The 23,913-nt window shown below is 44.8% G+C and overlaps 2 protein-coding genes across 7 annotated transcripts in view; one reads left to right on the top strand and one right to left on the bottom strand.

The window, feature by feature from the left end:
• Positions 1 to 23,913, bottom strand: part of DDX11 (DEAD/H-box helicase 11) — a 56,901-nt gene that overhangs the window by 27,075 nt on the left and 5,913 nt on the right. For 2 of the 6 annotated variants that reach the window (XR_015945901.1, XM_060279965.2), the window contains exons 1-5: positions 6,825 to 6,958; positions 5,092 to 5,238; positions 4,273 to 4,491; positions 2,265 to 2,351; positions 1,598 to 1,755 (exon numbers count right to left, since the gene is read on the bottom strand). Coding sequence is in view for 5 of the 6 variants with exons in the window: in XM_060279965.2 (XP_060135948.2) it covers positions 1,598 to 1,755; positions 2,265 to 2,351; positions 4,273 to 4,491; positions 5,092 to 5,238; positions 6,825 to 6,899 (686 nt within the window). In the remaining variant the exon portion in view is untranslated. Of the gene's footprint in view, positions 1 to 1,597; positions 1,756 to 2,264; positions 2,352 to 4,272; positions 4,492 to 5,091; positions 5,239 to 6,511; positions 6,959 to 8,088; positions 8,198 to 10,232; positions 10,354 to 23,913 lie in introns of those variants that run through there. The other 4 variants (XM_088652325.1, XM_088652326.1, XM_088652323.1 and 1 more) reach the window with 4 other exon arrangements.
• On the top strand, positions 14,528 to 16,719 carry LOC148684639 (uncharacterized). The gene has a single exon (XM_088652327.1). It carries the CDS (start codon positions 14,617 to 14,619, stop codon positions 16,282 to 16,284), a length of 1,668 nt encoding a protein of 555 aa, XP_088508453.1. The 5' UTR covers positions 14,528 to 14,616; the 3' UTR covers positions 16,285 to 16,719.

The following is a 23,913-nucleotide window of genomic DNA, read 5'->3' as shown; positions in this document are numbered from 1 at the left end:
CCTATCTCCCTTGCATTTTGCTTGCCTCCTCTCCTCCGCTATTTGTAAGGCCTTGCTGGACAGCCATTTTGCTTTCTTGCATTTCCTTTTCCTTGGGATGGTTTTCGTTGCTGCCTCCTGTATAATGTTACGAGCCTCCATCCATAGTTCTTCAGGCACTCTGTCCACCAAATCTAAATCCTTAAACCTGTTCCTCACTTCCACTGTGTATTCATAAGGGATTTGATTTAGATTGTATCTTACTGGCCCAGTGGTTTTTCCTACTTTCTTCAGTTTAAGCTGGAATTTTGCTATAAGAAGCTGATGATCTGAGTTACAGTCAGCTCCAGGTCTTGTTTTTGCTGACTGTATAGAGCTTCTCCATCTTTGGCTGCAGAGAATATAATCAATCTGATTTCGATGCTGCCCATTTGGTGATATCCATGTGTAGAGTCGTCTCTTGTGTTGGAAGAGAGTGTTTGTGATGACCAGCTTGTTCTCTTGACAGAACTCTATTAGCCTTGCCCTGCTTCATTTTGAACTCCAAGGCCAAACTTGCCAGTTGTTCCTTTTATCTCTTGATTCCCTACTTTAGCATTCCAATCCCCTGTAATGAGAAGAACATCCTTCTTTGGTGTCATTTCTAGAAGTTGTTGTAGGTCTTCATAGAATTGGTCAATTTCACTTTCTTCAGCACCGGTAGTTGGTGCATAAACTTGGATTACTGTGATGTTAAAAGGTCTACCTTGGATTCGTATCGAGATCATTCTGTCATTTTTGAGATTGCATCCCATTACAGCTTTTGCCACTCTTTTGTTGACTATGAGGGCCACTCCATTTCTTCTACAGGATTCTTGCCCACAGTAGTAGATATGATAGTCACCCGAACTGAATTCGCCCATTCCCTTCCATTTTAGTTCACTGATGCCCAGGATGTTGATATTTATTCTTGTCATCTCATTTTTGACCACATCCAGCTTACCTCCACTCATGGTTCTTACATTCCAGGTTCCTATGCAATATTTTTCTTTACAGCATCGGACTTTCCTTTCGCTTCCAGGCATATCCGCAACTGAGCGTCCTTTCGGCTTTGGCCCAGCCGCTTCATCAGCTCTGAATCTACTTGTACTTGTCCTCCGCTCTTCCTCAGTAGCATGTTGGACGCCTTCCGACCTGAGGGGCTCATCTTCCAGCGTCATAACTTTTATATGCCTGTTGTCTTTGTCCATGGAGTTTTCTTGGCAGGGATACTGGAGTGGCTTGCCAGTTCCTTCTCCAGGTGGATCACGTTTAGTCAAAACTCTCCACTATGACCTGTCCATCTTGGGTGGCCCTGCATGGCATAGCTCATAGCTTCTCTGAGTTATTCAAGCCCCTTCGCCATGACAAGGCATTGATCCATGAAGGGGATTCTGGCATATCCAACCCTTAAACCCAAGTTGCACTTCTGCACCTAGAGGGAGGTGCAATCTTCATGAGAAGAGCAGACGGAGCCTTTGCTGCTTGTGAATTGCTGCTTCCTTCTTCCTGGTGACCATTATGGTCTAGTATGCAATCATAGGACCAAGTAGCCTGCTTCTGCTGCCCCTTTATCGTGCCATCTTATTGCAGTTCTTACCTACTTCCCACTTTCTTCTCCTCATCGCTCTCGTACTCTGCAAGGATCAGCTCTTCCTCACTCTGATCCAACGGCTCCAAAGTACCCAACTCATCCGGGTGAGACAACATGTCCTTACTGAGGTGGAGTAACTGCTCTGCCTCCTTCTCCTCCATCCTCTGAAATAAGCATAATGGAAGTGTCAGCCCCTCCAAGCCAATTAGCTCACTGTCCTATAAGGAAAGGCTTGAGAGAGTAGCCTCCAAGCCCTTAGCGTTTAAGGAGCTTGGTGTTCAACCCCCAGAAACCAGAGGAAAATGCAATTTGCACTCCTTGAAATTTCTCAGAGAACACAAGCAGTAGGCAACTACTGTGTCAATAACAAGAGCAATCAAAGCAGATGTGGAGGGGAAACCCAATCACTCAATACAGCAGCCTTATAAAGAATAACAAGTGGGGCCTTCAACAAGTGCAAAGTATTCCTCTTTAGGGAGCCAGTCATTGTATTCTACTCCCCTGTCTCAGTTTTTCATCATTTTCTCCCCACCAATAGTTCAGCGTTCAGCACACAAACCATGGACCTCTCATTCTGGGAACCACAACTCATCCACGAAACTGCAATTAAACACGGTTGGGATTATGCTGTTGGCAACCAAGGGATAGGCCTGTGGTATCCAAGTCCTCTCACCTTTCTTTTAGAAGTGTATTTCAGCTGCACGTTGTGGCGAATTTGCTCCAGACGTTCTTCTCGCTTCTTCCTCCTGACCTGCTCCTCCTAAAAAATTGAAACAACAGTCTGTGAAACTCAACCGTAAGTCCTGGAACGAAAACAGAGAGAAAACAGCATGCCGTTTTCGTACCCACTGTGGATCCCAAGCACATTAGAGCCTCCCAACTTCAGTCTTTCCTAGATTATGTTTCTAGGCCACCTGGTGCATAAGGTTTTAAAGCAGCAGCTGTAACCCAGTTTTCACACAGGTGACAGAGGCTCGTGAGAAAATATCCCAGAATATTTCACTTTATATGTTTCCCCCATTTTTAATTCACCTTGTACTCAATGGGCAGGCAGAATAAAGATGGTTACGCAGTATTACCAAACACTATAGATACTGTACTGTCATGTTTAAGAAGGAAATGTAGCACCTGGTGCATTTCAAGAAGATGCTACTAACTAGAATCTCTCTTTTTTAAAATAGCTTAAGTAGCATTTTCCAAGAGAACCTTTCAGTAAAGTGAGACTAGTGAACAAATACTTATTTAGTTCTCTATTAAATACTTGATAGTATCTGCAACTTTTTTTTGTTCTTTCAGTGTTGCAATACCACCAGAGTTTAATGGTATTCAGGTGGAAGGGCTGCCATCTTATACTCATGTGGGGATAATTTTCCAGCTATTGGCTCTATGGAGGACTGCAGCCATAGGCCATGAGTTTTAAACATCTCAATTAAGTTTTTTTTCCTTATGTTTGGTCACCATTCTCTTTCTGGCTTGGAGTTACAAATTATTATTCTATATTAAACTAGTATTTCTGGTTTCTTTAGATGGCATATGCAAAAGATTTAAGGGTTATGCAAAAGATTTAAGGGCGAAACTGGTGAAGATATATAAAGGGAATGATAACAAATGTTGGAGGTGTCAACAGGAGGTGGGCTCATTCATTCATATCTGGTGGAATTGTAAATCAATTAAGAAATATTGGGAAAATATCTATATAGAGTTAAAGAAAATTCTAAAATACTCTTTTTTAAAAAATCCAGAATTGTTCTTGTTAGGAATATTAAGTGAGGAGATCAGGGAAGGGAACAAGTGTTTAATTACGTATGCAACCACATCCGCTAGACTTCTCAAAGCAAAGAGATGGAAAAGTGTACAAATTCCAAAGATAGAGGATTGGCAAATCAAATTAATAAGATATCAAAATATGGCAAGGAAAATAGGAGAAATCAAAGGGATACCTGAACACAAAGTCAATAAAAATTGGGGGAAATTCAATAATTATAAGAAGAAATTTGTGGGAAACACCAACCTCTTAGCAGACAGGTGAAGGGTTCAAGTAATATAAATGAAGATATAAAATATACAAAAAGGTATACAAAAATTCTTTTGAGAAACCAATGTCGAAATAGAGAATAGGCTGGAAGTTACACAGGGGGTTGGTGGGGGTGAAGGGTAAGAGGGAACTATTTATCTTTATTTGTTTGGTTGTTTTTTCTTTGTATGTAGTTGTATTATTATTATTTGTTTATTATGAAATGTTGTTTTGGATGTATATTTATTTTTATTTATTTCTTTTTTCTGTTGTATTATGAAAATTAAAAAAAAATTTAAGGGTTATGCTAAATGTACATGGCTCAGACAGAATAACTGAAGCTACAAGATGAATCATGATTCCTACATCCACTGTTTACTGACTGTGCCTCCCTCCACTGTTAGAGGCAGCATGCATCTGAATACCAGTTGTTGGGAATCACAGGTGGGGAGAGTTGTTCTTGCGCTCTGCTCCTGCTTTCGGGCTTCCCATAGGCATGTTTAGCACTGTGAGAACAGGATGCTGGACCAGAAGAGCCTTTGGCATGAGCCAGCAAAGCTTTTGCTATCTCTTGATATTTTTTTTAATGTTCTCATTATTCTTTTGCAGTTGCATCTCTGAATTCACCACCTAGATTGGCTTTGCTCTAATTAATAAGCAGCATTACCTTCAGCCTGTGGGCCATTTCCCGTTCTTCTTTCTTCTGCACAAACTGGGTGATCCAGTCGGGCTCCCCGGCCGATGCCTGGCTTTCCTTCTCAGGCTGTTCTTTTGCACCCTTTTCATTACTTTCATTTGCGAGCAGGCGGACCTCTTCCTGTCTCTTTTTCTCTTCAAAGTCTCGGAGCCACGAGAGGGCTCCACAAATGAGACTCAAAGATTTCCCCTAAAAATAAAATTCAGAGTTGCTGCTGTTGTCTTAGTACCACTTATTCAAGAATCTAGGCAGCAGCATTTGAATTTAGAATACAAAAGGCCAGGCATCATTTACAAGCCAATACCTGTTTGTTGTCCATTCACGATGACAGATTATTGCTGCAACTCAGATAGCCAAGCATTCTGGGTTGGTACTGCACTTTGGAGAAGGGCTGTAGCTCAGTGGTAGAGCATGTGCTTTGCACACTAGGTTTAATCCCCAGTATTTCCAGGTAGGACCAGGAGAGACTCCTGTATGAGCCCAGAGAGCTGCTGCCAGTCAGTGTAGACGACACCAAGCAAAGTGAGTCAATGGTCTGTCTTGCTGTGAGGCAGCTTCTTACATTCCTAAGCAGCAAGCCACACTATTTCTCCTGTTCCCTCCCCTCCTTCCACAGCACCCCACTCCCTGGCTGCAACCAAGTCCTGAGAGCCTTTCCTCCATGTTGCAAGGCATTCCTTCTCCAGCCACATAAAGCTTACACAGCCTAGGTAGGGCTAGGTAGCAGAAAGATGGGGAATCATCAGCGCTTCAAATATTATTTTTTAAAAAAAATTAAAAAAGAATTACTGTGCCAGTTGGGCTTTCAAATATGCCAATCTTCCCAGTCTCCAAGACCTGATAAAGTTTAGCCATGAATTCTTCTTGAATGGGGTATGGCACATAAGGAAATGGAAACTTCGTTTTGGCTTCTTCCTGGCTCTCCCCAGCCATCTCCTGCAATGAAAAAAGACACCCGTAAAACAGTATTCTGAATCGCCTTACCCCCGACTATATATAAACTAGCCCAGGCTTCCTCAAACTCGGCCCTCCAGATGTTTAGAGACTACAATTCTCATCATCGCAGACCACTGGTCCTGCTAGCTAGGGATCATGGGAGTTGTAGGCCAAAAACATCTGGAGGGCCAAGGTTGAGGAAGCCTGAACTAGCATTTCTACAAAAGCGGGCAAAAAGGGCATTATCAACACAGCTCTGAAAGAAAACATTACACGAGCACAAGGGAGGCCTTGTGGAGGATGGTAAAGATGGCCCTCTCCCATTATGCGCACATCTGAAATTATCCCAGAAATCCAGCCAACAGTGGAATCTAGCCAAGATTACACCAAATGCCTACAAGGCATTCCATGTCACCTTATTATTGTAATTATTTATTACATTTGTATCCACCACAGTGCACCATGGAGAATCTCTCCATTTCATTCTCTGTACTTGTGGCACAATTGCCCAGGTATTTAACCACCAGTAGCTTATCTTGTTTTCAGAAAAAGAAAAAAAAAATGCCATCCTGCACACACATGCATATGATTTCATTGCAAGTCCTGGCTAACATCTCAGGAGACGAGAAGGCGGTATTTTAGAGACTCGGTGCTGGGGGGCAACTACCTGTTTCCCCCTTTTTAATACATAGTCATAAAGTAAGCCATGGCAGGGTTTTTAAGCATTTGAGAAATATAAGACATACCCCCAAAATAAGCCATACTTCCGCGCCATGGAAACCAACCCCCACAGGCACCTCCACTCACAGAGTCACTCCATGCGGCCAAGAGCTCTGCTTAACAGCTGATCGCGCTCCCGCCTTCCTGGCTGCATCCCCGTGCTCCGCTTGCCACCATCGCTGGGCTCACTGCTTCTTCCTTGCCTGGCCCAGCCAAGGAGCTTGGAGCACCCTGCAGCGGCGGGGGGAGCGCCTGAGCCAGTGGCCTCCGCCTGGCCTGGCCAAGGACGCCTGCTGCCCCGCCGCCCGGAACTGGTGGCTGCTGCAGTGCTGAGCACTCAAGAGAGCACAGCAGCGCCCTGAGCCAGCGCCCTGAGCCGTAAAAACCGTACCAGTAATTAAAAAAATAAGACATCCCACCGAAAGTAAGCCACCCTGTGTTTTTTTGAGGAAAAAAAGTTATAAGACGGTGTCTTAAAAAGGGGGAAACACGGTATGCAGGGCCACAGTTCAGGGCCTGTGTTTTTCATGAAAAAAACCTCCCAGGTTCTAACCTTGGCGCCTGCAGGTACGCCTGGAAAAGACTCCTGTTGCACAACTGCTGCCAGTCAGCGTAGATAGACCACGTTGAGCTAGGTGGACCAACAGCCTGGCTTGGTAGGAGGCAGCTTTCCGCGTGTCCCCCCGCCCCGCCCCAAAAGAGAGGGCCCGCTGTACTCCCTGGAAAGAGAGCACAGGATTCCTGGAATCCCAAGCACGTTTCTATTTCCCTCCGCGAAGCGCCCTGCTCAGCCACCGCTTACCCCACCTTCTTGTCCCTTTGCGGCCACTATAAGACCCCCCACCCCCGACCCCGCCGCCACGGACCCTTCTGGAGTTGCTCGAAAGCGCGCCAAATTGGGAAGAGCTGCTTCGGCCCGCCTCCCTCGCCGCTGACGTCATAGGTTTCCCGAGAGAACGAGAGCGAGCCGCTTAAGGCCCCGCCTGACGGGGCGGGTTGGTTTTTTCCCCGCCCAAATTTTATTGGCTAGCAAAAAGTCCCGTGAGCCAATCGAGTGAGCCGCCCGGGGAAAGAAGAGCAACAACAATCTGATGCCTCCTCCGCGCGCGCCGTGCGCCGTTTCGTCAGCAATGGGAAGTTGTCTCACAGTCTTAAACATGTACACTTAGAAGTAATCCCAGTTTATTTTTATTTTATTCTATTTTATTTGCGCTAACATCCCATGCCTCCAAGAGCTCGAGGTGGGATGTACATCCCCTTCCTCATTTAAATCCCCACAACAACCCTGCGAGGTAGGATAGGATTTGAACCCTGGTCTCGCAGGTCCCAGTCCCACGCTCTTATCCACTATACCAGGTCGCCTTAATCCTAGGGAAAGTTAGGTATAGGATTGCCACATCAGTATTAATGCAAAGCCTGCAGTCCTATAAACACTTACTTTATTTATTGCATTTACATCCTGCCTTTTCTCCAAGGAGGACTTAACATGGTTCTCCTCATTTTGATTTAATACCATCGCAACAACCCTGTGAGGGAGCTTTCTTGAATGTTTTTTAGAGGGGTGAGACTATTTATATGTACATTCACACACACATATACATACACAATAATAATATAAAACAACAATAGATGAAACAATAGAAACCTAAACAAGGGGACAGACTTCAAAGCAAAGGGATGGAAAATCATAATGCTGCAACTCTAGGTGGAAGAGCAGGACTTGCGTCTGAGAAAATAACCATGGGATGATATAAGGATACTTCCAAAGGGACACTATTTAGCATTGCCCACTCAGTGTGGGAAACCACTGTATGCTTTGTAACTGTCCACGCTTCAATGGGCACCTGCTGCTACCTTCTTTCATGACAGTGATAACAAGACAAAGAAATGTTGCAATGCCACAACTAATATGGACACACCCTAAGACTGCCATCCTATGCCAAGATTCCCACCCCAAGCACGTCCCTGGTAGCAAGTGCCACTGAACATAGTGGCATTTACTTCTGAGTAAGCATGCACAGGACTGCACTGTGAGTTAGGTGCACTTCAATCCACTGATTTAAATTAGTTATGGCAAGACTAAGGGCTTTTCTAAACTTTCTGTTTTCAGGTGGGAATTCAATCACATACCAGAAAATTCGGGTCATGCCATTACCGTTGATTGGGAGGTCTTGCACAACAAACTTGTAGAATAAATGTTCGTTAAGTAGGCAACATTGAGAAATCTTCCTGCAAACAAATCAGAATCAATGCTCAAGGCTACCTGGAAGCACTTTAAGTGCCTAGACTCAAATGCAAAAGGGGAGGGGGAAAGAGAGAAAGGAGGAAAGACCTCTAATCCCCTCTTTGCAGTTCATCCTACCTTTTAAATGTAGGAGGTTTTCTCTAAATTGTATTATCCCCCCCCCCCTCTGAGCATTAACCCTTGCCTGCAACCACAGCTGTATTCTCTTGTTTTACAGTGGTACCTCGGTTTATGAACACAATTGGTTCCGGAAGTCTGTTCATAAACTGAACCGTTCATAAACTGAAGTGAACTTTCCCATTGAAAGTAATGGAAAGTGGATTAATCTGTTCCAGACGGTCCATGGAGTACTTAAACTGAAGCGTTCATAAACTGAAGTGAACTTTCCCATTGAAAGTAATGGAAAGTGGATTAATCCGTTCCAGACGGGTCCATGGAGTACTCAACCTGAAGCGTACTTAACCCGAAGCATGGGTGTAATTGGTTCCGGAAGTCTGTTCATAAACTGAAGCGTTCATAAACTGAAGTGAACTTTCCCATTGAAAGTAATGGAAAGTGGATTAATCTGTTCCAGATGGGTCCGCGGCATTCGTAAACCGAAAATTCGTAAACCGAGGTGTTCAAAAACCGAGGTTCCACTGTATTTAATTCCTTCAGGTGTTAGCATCTCTTATTTACATCCTATTTGTAACCTTATTTATTTGGAAGTACTCTCCACTGATTGTAATCACATTTATAAGTGGGTTTGGGGTTGCAACCAAAATTACTTTGTATTGCTTCCAGCTCTGCATTGCAGACTGTGCTTGTTGTTTTTCTAGTAGTTTTATTTATACCTTTCACAAAACAGTCAATCTTCAGTTTGTCACATATGACAGTGTACGCTATCTAATATAGAAATGAAAACCAGGGCATGTTGTTGTTTTTTACAGCACACTGTGCTTTTAGATGTTTTTCAAATGAGTAAGTGGCCCACATAAGTAAATCACATAGGAAGCAACCCTACCTTAAAACTGCAATCCCAAAAAGTATTTAGGCTTATGCAAGCCCTACAAAATGCAATAGGCTTGGCTAATAGGTTCAGGCCTACAGGCTTGCCAGCTCTATTAGGTTTGCTAGTTTTCTACACACATACCTAAATAATATACCGTACATATTGCAAGGGCTAAGTTCTCTCATTCAGATATATAACTTGATTCTTCTGTGCTTTATTATGGTGTGCTTGACAACTCAAAGCTAATGTGTGAACTAAATTATATAAAAGGTAAAGGTAAAGGTACCCCTGACCATTAGGTCCAGTCGCAGATGACTCTGGGGTTGCGGCGCTCATCTCACTCTATAGGCCGAGGGAGCCGGCGTTTGTCCACAGACAGTGCTTCCGGGTCATGTGGCCAGCATGACAAAGCCGCTTCTGGTGAACCAGAGCAGCGCACGGAAATGGTGTTTACCTTCCCACCTATTTATCTACTTGTACTTGACGTTCTTTCGAACTGCTAGGTGGGCAGAAGCTGGGACCGAACAATGGGAGCTCACCCTGTTGGATTCGAACTGCCGACCTTCTGATTGGCAAGCCCTAGGCTCTGTGGTTTAGACCACAGCGCCACCCGCGTATACAGGTATATAAAAAGTACACAGGAACAAACCTTATACCAAGTCAGACCATTGAAACAGCTAGCATTATTGTGCATATTCACAGGCAATAGTTCTCCTGAGTTTCAGGCAGAGGTCTCTTCCGGAGCCAGTGTGGTGTAGTGGTTAGAGTGTTGGACTTGCACCTGAGAGACCAGGGTTCAAATCTCCACTCAGCCATGAAGCTCACTCACACTGTGACCATGAACCAGTCATAGACTCTCAGTTTAACCCTACCTCACATGGTTGTTGTTGTGATAAAACGACGAGAGTGAGAACCATCTATGCCACCAGTTCCTTCGAGGAAAGTTTGGATATAAATGTAAATAATTATAATTATCATCATCAGCTTACAAAGATCAAACATTTCAACAGATATAGGCCAGAACTGGCTTCACTGTACCTTCTGCTAAGTTGCAAAGAGATTGGCCACTGAAAGACTTGTTGGGAGAGGCCAGGGCAGGTTCGTGGAAGGGGCATACTTATCCCTCGTCTCCTTCTCTCCATAATTCATTTTGCAGTCCCTGCAATACCCATACATCAGAACATAAGCAGTTTAAAAAATAATAATAAAGGGTTCTCGGCCATTATGATTAAAAATTGCCCCCGCAGATTTAAAACGGGTTGATTAATTGACTGATAAAAAGGTTGCAGCCGCACTCAAAGAAGTACTTACTACCATCCTTATTTCTTGAGAGAGATGACAGCCAAGTTCATGCCCAGTGGGCTCCCCCACAAAAAGCGTGTCACACGAGGAGAGGAAGCAACACAGAATCAGGCCACACCATTTCAGTGGCAAAGGTGCGAAGGGAAGAACCTTGCTGCCCAGTGATGTCACAAGCATTCCTGGTTGCCTAGGCCACGGCAAGAGCTCCTGGTTGGCCTTCCATGCCGCTTCCCCTTGATACCCCACCAAAGCAGTGGCCCAGCAAACAGAATAAAGTGAGGATTCAAAAGAACCCAGGAACTTCCTTTATCTGTACAGCCTGCTAATGGTTTCTCCTTTAGACAGACCCTGTGCCCAAAGCCTCAGCAAGGAAGATGAGGGGGCATGCAGCCACACAGGTGTCCCTGTTTGCTCTTGGTGAGTGAGACCGTTTATCTGCCCAAGCCTTGGCCAACCTAGGGCTCTTCAGGCACTGACTGGGGCTGATGTGAATGCTGGCTAGGGCTGATCTACGCATTTACTTACTCCATGAACCTACAGTGTAGAGGCAGGGCCACAGACTCCTCCAGTCACCATCACCCCCTGTGGCCAGTGTGACACTCCGGGGCTTTAAAAAACAACAACCAGTGCTGGCATTTGCAGCACACCAGCCCAAGTTGTGGGATCTATGCCTTGCAACCTTGAAACACATTGTAGAGGCTTAAGCCAAGGCTCACTCCTTTGCCTCTTTTGTTTGGTCTGCGCAGTACTCTCAAAATGGCTCCTCGCTGCAGCAGACACACAGATACAAGAGCCATCGCTAGCTGGAATGCCACTCTCAGATGCCGAATATGACCACTTCTTTAGCATCCTCCATAGCCCTCGTCGAATCCGTGCTGTTTGCTTCTTAAGAGCCACGTATGGCTGCCAGAATTCCTTGATTCGGGCACTGGACCAGTACGAAAACCATGGAGTCGTTCCTGAAGGTAAACAATAAGAATGGCAGGGTTGTCCCAGCTTTTCTGTAAACTGATTGGGACTAGCCTAGGGGAAACCCCAGCTCTTAGATCATAACAGAGCTCCTTGCAAGACTTCAGCTCCTCTGAAACCTTCACTAAAATTACTTGCCAAACCTAACTGGCAGTCTTGTTTTGGATGTGTTTAAAATCAAACATGGGAGGAACCACACTTGCATCAGCGCCTAATGCAGAGATAGCCAATGTGGAGCCCGATGAAAATAGGAACGTATTATTATTATTATTATTATTATTATTATTATTATTATTATTATTCCCCACCCATCTGACTGGGTTGCCCCAGCCACTCTGGACAGCTTCCAACATATATAAAAACATAATTAAACATTTTTTTTAAAAAAACTTCCCTATACAGGGCTGCCTTCAGATGTCTTCTAAAGGTTATACAGTTACTTATCTCCTTGGCTCGGGAGTCCCATAACTCTGTATCTGGCAACATTAAATTTTGGATAAATTAAAATGATGGGGCAACCGCCACAGATGGTCCTTTTGGAAAGTAGCCCTGCTGCTTGCCCACTGCTCAGACCCCAGCAAGGTGGCAGAGCCAGACTGGACTGATGAGGAGCCCTTCTGAGTCAGCAGCCAGCAACTGCTGGCGCTGATCTCCAAGTTGCAACTGCAATTAATTTAATGTTTGGTCATGCCAAAGGGGTGAGCACCCAGATGAAGGAGACCCCTACTGCACACCCCTCTTTCAGATTCCCAACAGTGGGCACGGACCATAGGAGCCAACGCCTAGGGACCGAGGTCCCTTTGGCCCCCCCAATAAAATATTTGAGGGCTCCCTCCAGTTGATGGGCATTGCCATTCAAATGGTGTGCATGTGTGATCGATTATGTGGGGCTTACCTTCCCCCCTCCAATATTTTATTCAAGTTGTCACCCCTGGTGCGGACCATGATGATACAATCACAATTACAGCGAATCTGTGGTAGGCAGTGCCTCTCAGCTGAGATCAAATGGAAGGAGTGAGCAGATCACCTGCTCTTCTCTAACTCTCAGCCTCTCTCTCTCCTAGGGCGGGTGTGCTCTGACTTGGAAGAACATTCAACTTTCCCAGATTTTTGTAACCTTGCTTTTTATCGCTGTGCCTTGAAGAAGTACTATGTGAAGGTGAGGGAAAGAGGCGAGCCTGGGAAATCTATTAGGAAGAAAGGATAGCCCAAGGAAACAAGGAGCTGAAAAGGGAGCTATGGCAGAGGTGGATTAAAAAAAAAAACGGGGAGAGCCTTTCAAGGAAAGTAGGTTTGATCCCACTATAACTTAGGTTTCATTGAATACACTGCTCGTTTGCTCTGCACATAACACTTAACCATAGTTTAGAAACCATGATTTAATTGGATTGCCTGAACCAGACTTGGGGGTTTCACCAAGGTTTGCTAACCATGAACAAACCACGCATGTAAGTCATGGTCTGTTCTTGGTTATCAATCTTGCCATATGCGAACAATGACTGCCAGTCAGTTTGTGGACAGTACTGAGCTGGCGGACCAGTGGCGGACTCAGTACAGTGGTACCTCGGGTTACAAACGCAATCCGTTCCGGGTCGCAGTTCGTAACCCGAAAAGTTCATAACCCGAACGCCATTTTGCGCATGCGCAAAGTGCTATTTTTGCTATTTTCGCGCTTTGCGCATGCGCAAATCGCGCACGCCGCTTCTGCACACACACACACACACACGGCGAAAATACTTCCGGGTTTGCGCAGTTCGTAACCCGAGGTGTTCGTAACCCGAGGTACGACTGTATGAGGTTGTATACATGTTATACCTTTAAAACACATTTTCCCTTCAGAGAATTCTGGGCACTGTTAACAGTTGCTGGGAATCATAAATATGTAAGGGTTAAAATAAGGTAAAGGTAAAGGGACCCCTGACTATTAGGTCCAGTCGTGACCGACTCTGGGGTTGCGCGCTCATCTCGCATTATTGGCCGAGGGAGCCGGCGTATAGCTTCCAGGTCATGTGGCCAGCATGACAAAGCCGCTTCTGGCAAACCAGAGCAGCACATGGAACGCCGTTTACCTTCCCGCTGTAGCGGTTCCTATTTATCTACTTGCATTTTGATGTGCTTTCAAACTGCTAGGTTGGCAGGAGCTGGGACCAAGCAACGGGAGCTCACCCCGTCACAGGGATTCGAACCGCCGACCTTCTGATCAGCAAGCCCTAGGCTCAGTGGTTTAACCGCAGCGCCAGAACCCATAATTCTTTGAGGGAAAGGATGTGCTTTTTAAGGTGTCATGTTTACACACCTAAGGCAGCTATGTCTGTTCCTAGGCCTTGTGCTCCCTAAAGTAGTTGCTCCCCCCCCCCAGCTGTGGTGGAGGATGTGACCCCATCTCTACTGTTGTTGTTAAGGTGTAAGGTGAGCTTCTGCCTGTAGAATGAGGAGGGTGCCATTTATGCCCCAGGACTCAAGAGGAAGGGGTGGTGGTGGTTGAATAAAGGATGTTTAGTTTTTAGGTGGGTCAGTTCTGTTTCTGAAAGCTTCAGATGTAAGGTTTTCCCTTTTGGCCTAATCCTTGGGGAAGGGATGCAGCTCTGCAGTAGAGCACAAGCCTTACATTCAGACAGGCTGAAACCACCCACCCACCCCAGTGGCTCCAGGAAAACTACTGCCAGTCAGTGCAGACAGTACTGAGCTAGATGGGCCAATGGTTATGACTCAATATATAAAGCATCTTCCTAGAGAAATAAGGAGGAGTCCCGATTTCTGGCTGTGTGCAACACGATATATTTAAAGCACATGGCTCCACTCACCCCCCAAGAATCATGGGAACTGTAGTTTCTTAAGGGTGCTCTGTGAGGGGAAAACTAGAGCTCCCAAGAAATTTGCTTAAAATGAAAGGGGTGTATGCAGCCTCGTTCAAAAGAAAGACAGAGAACTGATAGCTTTGATGAGCTGTAGCACCCCAGAGAAAGATCTATGTTTCCGTTTTGCATGCTGATTTTATTTTTCTGTCTAGAGGGTTCCGTGCCCAGGTGACAGGAACAAAGCAAGGTCATTTTTACATATCATCAGCTCCCCAACAGAACCTGATGAGATTGTGCAATCATCTATAGAAGAAGCTTTGACTAACCTGCTCAGGGCCTCTCCTGCAGCTTCCATGACCACCCCAGATCCGTTTCCTGAGCTTCTCACAGCCATGTCACCCTCTACAACATATGCAGCTAAGTTCTTTCCTGAGCTTCTCCGCGCCCCTGCTGCTCTGGCTGCCACAGAGTTGGTTCCTGATCTTCTCGCTGTCACTTCTGACAAAGCTACTACAGAGCCCTTGTCTGACATTTTAGAAGAGATTTCTCTTGTGCCCTCTGCAACCACCATTGCAACTACATCCCCGTTGGAACTTATCGAAGAGTCTTCTCTAGAGAACCTCGCCCAAAGTGTTGCCACCATCGCAGCAGAATCTTTGCTGGAGCCTCTTGTCACTACTCCTGACACAACCACTGCAATGTCCTTTACCAAGTCCCCCATGGCCATGCCCACCTCTGCCACAGAGACCTCCCCCGTCGCCATGCCCACCTCTGCCACAGAGACCACTCCTGCATTTCTCACCACCACTGATCCTGTTGCCACTGTGGAGTCCATTTCCAAGATGACTTATGCTACTTCTGCCACAACCACTACAGAGCTCTCGCCTGGAGTGCTTTCAGGGTCTTCTGAGCCTCCTGTATCCACTGCTACCTCAACTGCTGCAGAACCCTCACCTCAGCTTCTCAGCCCCTCTCCTCCGGTGTCAGCCAGTGAGAGTTTTCCTGAATCTCTCACCACCACTGTGGAAACGTCCACAGAGACCTTTCTTCAGTACAACTCTACCTCTGCTGCCAAGGAACTTCAAGAATTTGTTGATGAGCTTTCCACCTCCACCTCCACCTCCACCCCTACCCCTACCTCCATTACTACTCACTCTGCCTCAAATGCTACTGAGTCTCCCCCTACACTGGACATCACCTCTGAACTCTCTACCTTCACAGAATCCTCTCCTGATCTTGCCACCACAGGATCTGAAGCCACGACTGCGGCATCCTTTCCCACGAGCCCTTCCGCCACAGAAAGTAATATAACCACTGTTGCTCCCGGCAATACTAGTGTTGCCACAACTGCAGAGCCCTCTTCTGAGCCTCCAATCAGCACAATCGCCACCGCTGCAGAAAGTTCTGCCACAAACCCCACTACTGCCACCACTGTCGAATCCACAACTACCTCTGCCAAAGCTCTGTGCATCTGTGTCTCCGAATCTTCCATCCTGCCCAAAGAGACCACCACCACCGAAACGCCCATGGCTACCACATCCTCCGCAATCACCGAAACACCCGTGGCTACCACATCCTCCGCAACCACGGCTTCTCCCCAACCACTTGTCTCAACCCCCTCTGTTGCCCAGCAAGAGATTCCCCAGTCCAGCTCAAGCAAGCCCACTGTCATCACCTCGACTTCCACAGAGCAGCAGAAAGCTAAGCCTGAGGATGTGGTCGGGACCTCCCCTCTGCTGCCGACCGCAATGAGCCCCGATGTTGTCACACAACAGGAGGAGCCCCAAGAGTACCTTCAACCTACTGCCAGTTTGGCGGAACTCTTCTTCCGAGTGCAGGATAGGAAAGTGCAGCAGCTGATGCAAGCAATGCGGGATCTGCTGACCAGGAGAAGAAAGCCGCTGCAGAAGCAAAAACAGCTGCAGCCCACATCTTCACAACCGCTAAAGACACTGACTCATGCCAGCAGGCAGAAGACGACTAAGCAGTCGCCAAAGCTCAAGGACAGACTTCAGAGATGAAGGCATGAAGGCATGCAGTCTCTTGGGTATCAAAGAAACCAAGTCCAATGGACAGGCTCCAGTCTGGCATTCTGGAGGCGGAACTACTCTAGGGCTGTCTCCATAACAGGTTGCAGCTCATCCGAGTCAGCTCTGAAGTCTTCCTTAAAGCGGATTCCCCATTATCTTGAGGCAAGGCTGGGGACCAAACTGACAAAGGCTTAGGTTTTGGAGTTTTGAGAAGACAACGGTGCGGATGGGGGTTTGGAATTCTGTGAACTTGCCCTGGGGCGTTCCCGGTTTCAGACTATTTTCCGTGGAATGAAGATTTTCTCTCGTTAACGGGCCTTTCTTTAAGTTGGAAGGTGGCTGGTCCCTGAACGGAGGAGAAAGCAGGGAAATGACTTGTTCTCCTCATTTGGGTTTCCAGACAGGACAATAAATAAATGCGGTGTTTTGCAGAAAGGGTTGGAGGTCACTTCATGGGCTTTAATTGCCCCCTCGCATATGGAAGAAATGCATGTCTCATGTTCCTCACAACCTAGCGCATGGTCAGCCAACATGACAGGGAGGAGAGAGGAGGGAAACTCCTCCTGTAGCTGGTTGTCACCTTTGTTGCTGCTCCCACTCAACTGGCAAAGGGAAAAGGGTGCAGAAAGTTGTGACAACTTTCAGTGGTGGGAAGTGTCAGCAGCAGGACTGGCCAGTGGGGAGAGATGCGGCGGCAGGGAGGTCAGGGCTGCTTAGGTGCAGGAGCTTAGTCCACCAGTGTCCCCTTATAGCCCTAGTGTCCCTACCACTACCACCTCCTCCTCCTTCATGGTAAGTGGCAGCAATGCCACTGCTGGAACGCCAGGTCCACAGAGGTGCCCCTCCTTGCCAACTGTTCCTGAGCAAGAGATGGGTCGGAATGCTTCTCTGAGCCAAAGAAGAATTCAGCTCATAAAAGTCACCTTTCATCTTGAGGTGGGTGTTACGTGTCCTCAGTTCATTTCCAAATCTGTTCAGGAGAACTTTTGGCAGTATTTTAAAAAGTAAAGACAGCTGCTTAGCAACAGAACCATCACATAGAAGCTAAGATACATGCACCTTTTTAATGCTCATTAGGCCAGAAAGCAATGAAACAGTAAGTGGACAAGTGAGAATTTGCATGCTATGCCTGGGAACAGGTTTATTCTTTCTTCAGCATTCTTTCCCAAAGTCACAAATTACAACTCCAACTTGTGTGTGTAAAGCGATGGTAATGCAGCAAGATTCTTACAGGCATCTCAGTTGGCCACTGTGAGAACAGGATGCTGGATTAGATGGGCCAATGGCCCCATCTAGCAGGCTCACCTTATGTTCTTACTCCCTTTTTCAAATGCTGCTTGTAGACAGAGTAGATTGCTATAGCAAAATGTGTGCTCCAAGGGAGAGGAGTGTTAGTCATTGGGTCAGTAGGGTCACATCCAAGTCACAAGTTGTGTCTAGGGTTCGGGAAGAAATCCAATTTTGTTTGCATTTTAATGGGAAACTATCTAATTAGCACTTTTTGAACAAATGCTTGAACCAAAACAAAAGGCGCGTATGTTAGTAAAAATAACATTCAGGGTGAACTATAGTGGGGAAAGTGCTCACAAATTGCGTACATTAGTCAAAACAGCATACAAAAATGTGTGTTAGGAGAAATTCACACCAAAATGATGGCAAATTTTCATGAGGATGTGGAATAACTGAATTTAAGACTGAAAAAGAAAGGAAAATGGAAAGGGAGCTGAAGTTGATGGATTTGTCCATCTCTTTGTGTGCCTCCCCCAACTTGTGCTTTGCATTTGCAGTATCTCAGGTCTCATCCAGATAATTTCAAGTTATAAGAACTGTCCAAACCAAGGCACAATGAAGTGTCCCCACTTATTTGCTAAGGATGCTTTGCCAACAAGGCAAGATTGGACATGTACATATTCCAATTAGCGGCAAATCTGAAATCTGGGAGGCACAGTTGACCTAGTGTCTCTTTACTTATTCAAAGCACAATCCTATCGACCTGACTGTTCCCCCCCTTCCGAAAAACCACAAGGCGGCAAAAGTAATCTAATTCTAGCTCAATTGCTTAGTGACCTGCATTGCTAATGCTTTAAACAAAAAAAAGTTTTATTTTTACAATTGAGTAGATTTCCTTGCAGGGCTGTGTGCCTTGGGACTACAAATGAGTATAAGAAGTTAAGAATAAATATTCATAGCCAATTAATAAATATTAATAGAAGTATTTGGAGGTGTATTTGCTCTTGAAGGCGGAAGACAGAATGAGAGAGATCATTATTTATTAGAACCCCAATGAATAAAAACAATAAGGTGTAAGGTACTCGTCTTCAACGGATAGATCTGTCAACTTTCAGTTTCTCATTTTCCCAGTCTTCAGTTCTCCACACTTCCGCATGTTTGCAAATGAAAATTTGTCAGCATTTTAATGCATATTTCTCCTAATATACTCATTTTAATGCAATTTTGCACCAACACATACATTTCTGCAAGCTATTTCCACCAATATAATGTATTTCAGATGAGTTTTTCACTGATATATACACTTATATGCACACTTTCCTGTAATGTATGCACTTTTTAAAATAATGTGGTTGGAAAACTGTGCCACAAAATTCTGGGAAGTGTGAGGTTTGAAGGATACCTGTGTTCCAGTTTGAAGATCTTTTAGGAAAGTGAATTAGGTAGGTTCACATTAAAAGCCGAACTTAACTGAATGGCCTGTCTCATCCCTAGTCAGGAACCACTAGTGGGTCACAACAGTGTCACCATCAAAAATGTTATCAGATGCGAGGGAATTCTATGGTGAATGTGAAGAGATTTCAATAGGTGCAGTTTTATTTGTATCTTCTTTTCTCCAAGGAGCTCAATAAAACATAGATTATTCTTCCACCCCACCCCGTGTCTTATCCTCCAAACCACTCTGTTAGGTAGCTCAGACTGATGGATAGTGACTTGAGCCAAAGGCCCAATCTGTACTCTATGTTTAAAGCAGTATCATTCTTATCACTATATACATGACTTCCTCCCCAAAGAATCCTGGGAAATGTAGTCTGCTAAGGGTGCTGAGAGTTGTCACCCCTATTCCCCTCACAGAGCTACCGTTCCCAGAGTGGGTTAACAATCAACCCTTCTTTCCAAGAAACTCCAGGACATGGATGGAGAAAATTAAGTTTTGTTGGCTAGTTGAAAGTCACCAAGTTAACAAGGGTGATACACTTGGCTGGCTCCCCAAAGTGGGTGTTTTGCCCTTTCCAAATGGAAGCCACTGATGACCACTATGCAATCTTGGCCAAACCATGGTTTAGAGCAACCAAATGGGTTCCCAGGATGATTGCAGCCGGTTTACCCCTTCTCTGGTCCTGCTGATGAGCTAAAGATCCGCCACACTCAGATTGGTTCATATTTAACTTCCCCCATACAAATGTGTTCATGGAGACGTGGAAAATTAGTGTAAAATGGGCTGCATGTGCAGAAAACTGGCAGACGTCCAGGAGCAATAGGGTTCGGTTCTGTAAGAAATATGAGGTTTTCAATAGTTCTCAAGTTCTCAGTTTGGGGAGGCTAAGGTAAGGTCCTTTCAATCACTGCCATGCCCCACTATTATTTAAATAATTACTTGCATTCGCATGGGGTCATTTTCTCTGTTTTTTCCCATAAGTGTTGCCCCAAACCATGAAATGCAAAGCCCTAACTTTTTCATTATAGAATGACATTTTTGCTGAAGCCCTGCAACTTCTGGAAATATGGATTTCTGGGTATTTTCTGTGCAGGGCATCTTGTACCCTTAAGTTGGTGTACGTACTAGCTGACCCAACTCCCATCTACCTCAGGCAGCATATCTAATGGTGGGGGATGATGGGAACTGTAGTCCAAAGGACCAGGTTGGGGAAGGCTGGTATGTTACATTAATAGTGAGGAATTGCTACATTTGTGCTCCTCCCCATAATGCATATGTTCATGATCATTGGGCAGTACAAGAAACAGGGCTTTTTCAGTGGCAGCCCCTTGTAAATTGAATTCTCTCTGATGGAAGATACACCAGATATGCTCCACTGGCCCTTTAGAATGACCATGAAAAAGCTTTCCTGCACTGTGAGTTACTAGGAGAAGACTACTTTTAGATATTTCCTTTTCATTGGAACCTTTGTGTTTGCTTCTATCTGGTGATTTCTTTAAATACACTGCAGCCCTCTCAATCACACACATGAAAGCACACAATGAAAGATTCAGCTGCACCAGGCTAACTGAAAAGCAGTCTGGCAGAAGGAACTCAGACACGTTTATATTGTTTTTATATAAAATAGACATCTATATACATTTGCTTTGTTCAAAGACTTCTTTGATCATAACCTCTGTAGGCAAAATTCATCCATAATTTGACAATGAAAATAAAGGACCTTGCAAAATCCTGTTATCACTGACATACACCCCACTGCTAAATTGTGCATTTAATTGATGTAACAAAAACAACTGATAGTTCAGAAAGGCAAAACTGATGGAGACAAAAGACAGAGAAACACCACAGCTATGCAAAATTAACTTCTGCTTGTTGAAGTAGATTAACGGCATCCAGTTTCAGCAGAGAGATTTCTATATTTTCATAGAAGCCACAGCCGTGACCCAGAGACTTTTCAGGAAAAATAATAATTTTCAAACAAATTCATATAAACATCACAAGGAAGTTCAGCACATATTTTCAGAGATTACCATCATCAATGGTGACACTTTTCAAACACCATTAACAGCCAAAGCAGGTTTTCTTGTTGCTGCTTGTTATTAAGTGTACATAGAAGCAGGCTGCTAACTTGATAAAAACTATTGCACATCCCCCTTAAGGCAAAAAGCCCATTAGGACTAAATTTTCACAGATGAAAAAGCAGGTGAGCAATAAGCCGAAGTGCAGTGCGACTGCAAACAAGAACCAAGATACAGAAGGACCGTGGCAGGTTCTTAAATGAACCAATCAACTTATAGGCTGTGAATCAATGAACCAATCAACTTATAGTTTCCCAGAGGTGGTGTTGGGAAAACTCACATGGCCTACAACATAATGTTTGTTCTGAGTCCCTCCAAGGTTGCTTGTCAAATTGATTTTGCAATTTTCATACTACTCAATGCTAAGGGACGGATTCAACTACCCCATTCCATTACTGAAAGGGCTCCTGGAAGCACAGTGGAACATTCCCACCCATGCATCTCCCATGAATCTGCTCTAGAGGTTTGTGAGAACTCCCAGATCAATGCACCCCCAAATGTGAGATCATTCCTTCAGGCAAGCAGAAATGCTTGTGCTGATGGGAACCATCTTCTTAGCACTACTGTACATTGAATTCCAGCCTTTGCCACAACTAGGCCCCACCCACCACCAAAAGCATAGGAAGTGCTGGTGTACAACTTGCTGCAGTTGTCATGGGCACTATTGGTGGGAGACTTTAGCTCGGTGATAGGGCACATCTTGCATGCAAAAGGTCTCCGGTCCAGTCCTGGGCACCTCCAGTTTTTTAAAAAGGACCAGGTTGCTATGAGAGCTGATATGCAGGTATCCCTCTAAACTTGCACATAAGTGAATTTTGCAATGCAGTTCTCCAAATGAATGATGTTTACAGAGATGCATGTATTAGGGGAAAGTGTGCATAAAAAACCAAATACAGTGGTACCTCGCAAAACGAATGCCCTGCAAGACAAATTTTTCACAAGACGAATGCGTCTTGCGATCTGATGGTGACTCGCAAGACGAATTCGTTTTGCGGAAAATTCGTCTTGCGAATCGCGGTTTCCCATAGGAATGCATTGAAATTTAATTAATGCGTTCCTATGGGCAAAAAAAAGAAAATTCAATGCATTCCTATGGGAAACCACGATTTGCAAGATGATTTTTTCGCAAAATGAATTGACCTGCGGAACGAATTAATTTCGTCTTGCGAGGCACCACTGTATATAAGTTTTAAAAATACCACAAAAATGAAATGTATTATTAGAAATTGCTTGCAAAAATGTGTATTTTAGTTAAAACTGCATGCAAATTTGTGTTTATCAGGAGAGATTCACACTAAAACACTGAAGGAATTTTTGTGAGGATTTTTTTTTAAAAAAATGAAATTAGGAAATTGCTGCAGAAAGTGAAGAACTAAATTCAAGATTGGAAAAATTAGAAGAGGAAAGAACAGAAATTAATAGATCCATACATGAGACCCCCAGAGAGCTGCTGTCCATCAGAATAGACATACTGGGCTAGATGGAACAATGGTCTGAAGAGAGTTTCTTATGTTCGTATGAATGGTGTCCGTAAAATGTAAGACATTTTTTTTACCCCTACCCTCTACCTGGTGCACTACTGACATTTTAAACTCAAGATGCCATAGATCAGGCATGTCAAACCTGCGGCCCTCCAGATGTTTTGGACTACAATTCCCATCTTCCCCGACCACTGGTCCTGCTAGCTAGGGATCATGGGAGTTGTAGGCCAAAACATCTGGAGGGCCGCAGGTTTGACATGCCTGTCATAGATAGATCCTGGGACCTTCTATATGGGGGGGGGGCACATGTATTCCATCTCTCAGCAAGCCCTGGAGCTTATTGTCAAATCTGTTTGGAGAAAGACCTAGAAATTCCTAGCACTTCCCTGTGCTCTGCAAAGCAAGACCAACAGGCATGAGAAATCTGCTTTCCAGGGACTCCCCTCCCCACTATTGATCTTTTGTTCAAGGAAACATGCATGTGCTTCAGAGGAACCCTAAGAGTTCCTAAGGACAGTAGTTTGAAGACTACAGAGAGAACCACCTCTACACAGGCACACACATCTAGCGCACCAATTCATGCTGTACTGCTAAGCTATGGATGGTGCTCTAGATGTTGCTGCACTACAACTCCCTCACTGCTGGCCATGCTGGTTGAATGCAGCACTTTGAAAACCTCAGAAAAATGAACTAAGAACAAGGGGTGGGGGTGGGGTGGGGAGAAGTACACAGAGGTCCTGCTATTCAAACGCTCGTTATACATAAATTCACTTATCCAAACACAAGGAATTAGTACCCAAACCTCGCTATACACACTGCAGGTTCAGATCTCCAAACTGACAGACCTGCGTGTAGTAGTGTAAACAAATCAACAGCCTTAAAGAAGCTTTATTTATTTGTGTTTTGCTGGTCCATGGCAGCTGTTTCACCAGAAACCATGATGAGAGGGAGAGGGATCAGACGAATAAGAGAGCATTTTGCCCGTCCTTGTTAGCTTTTTGCAAGGTTTCAGAGGGTTTTCACATCATTTTATGGTCAAAATTCCATGGTTGGGAACACATTAGAAAATTCCCCATAGGAATCAATGGAAATCGTCAACTCATTATGCAAATACTCACCTAACAAATGTTTTCCTGAGAGCACATTGCATTCGGATAGCAGGACCTGTGCATATGATATTTGTAGACTGGAGCAATAGAATTCCCCCCTCCTTAATAGCTTGCTTTCCTTTTTAAATAAAATATAATCCTAGTCTTCATAGTGACATAGGGAAGCAGGAGCTCCCTTTTCAATGAATTGCCACTTGATATGATATTGAAATATATATAATCTCCATACCCTGAAATTTTATCCTATTCCCTCAGAGCCAGCCCTTCATTTTGGATTTGGCCAG

Source organism: Zootoca vivipara, chromosome 9 (genome assembly GCF_965207765.1).
Source record: "Zootoca vivipara chromosome 9, rZooViv2.hap1.1, whole genome shotgun sequence".
Classification (NCBI taxonomy): Eukaryota; Metazoa; Chordata; class Lepidosauria; order Squamata; family Lacertidae; genus Zootoca; species Zootoca vivipara.
This window is presented reverse-complemented; position numbering and strand designations above follow the sequence as displayed.

Excerpts from the sequence above, each read along its gene's own strand:
- LOC148684639 (XM_088652327.1), top strand. The coding sequence starts at position 14,617 with ATGACCACCCCAGATCCGTTTCCTGAGCTTCTCACAGCCATGTCACCC.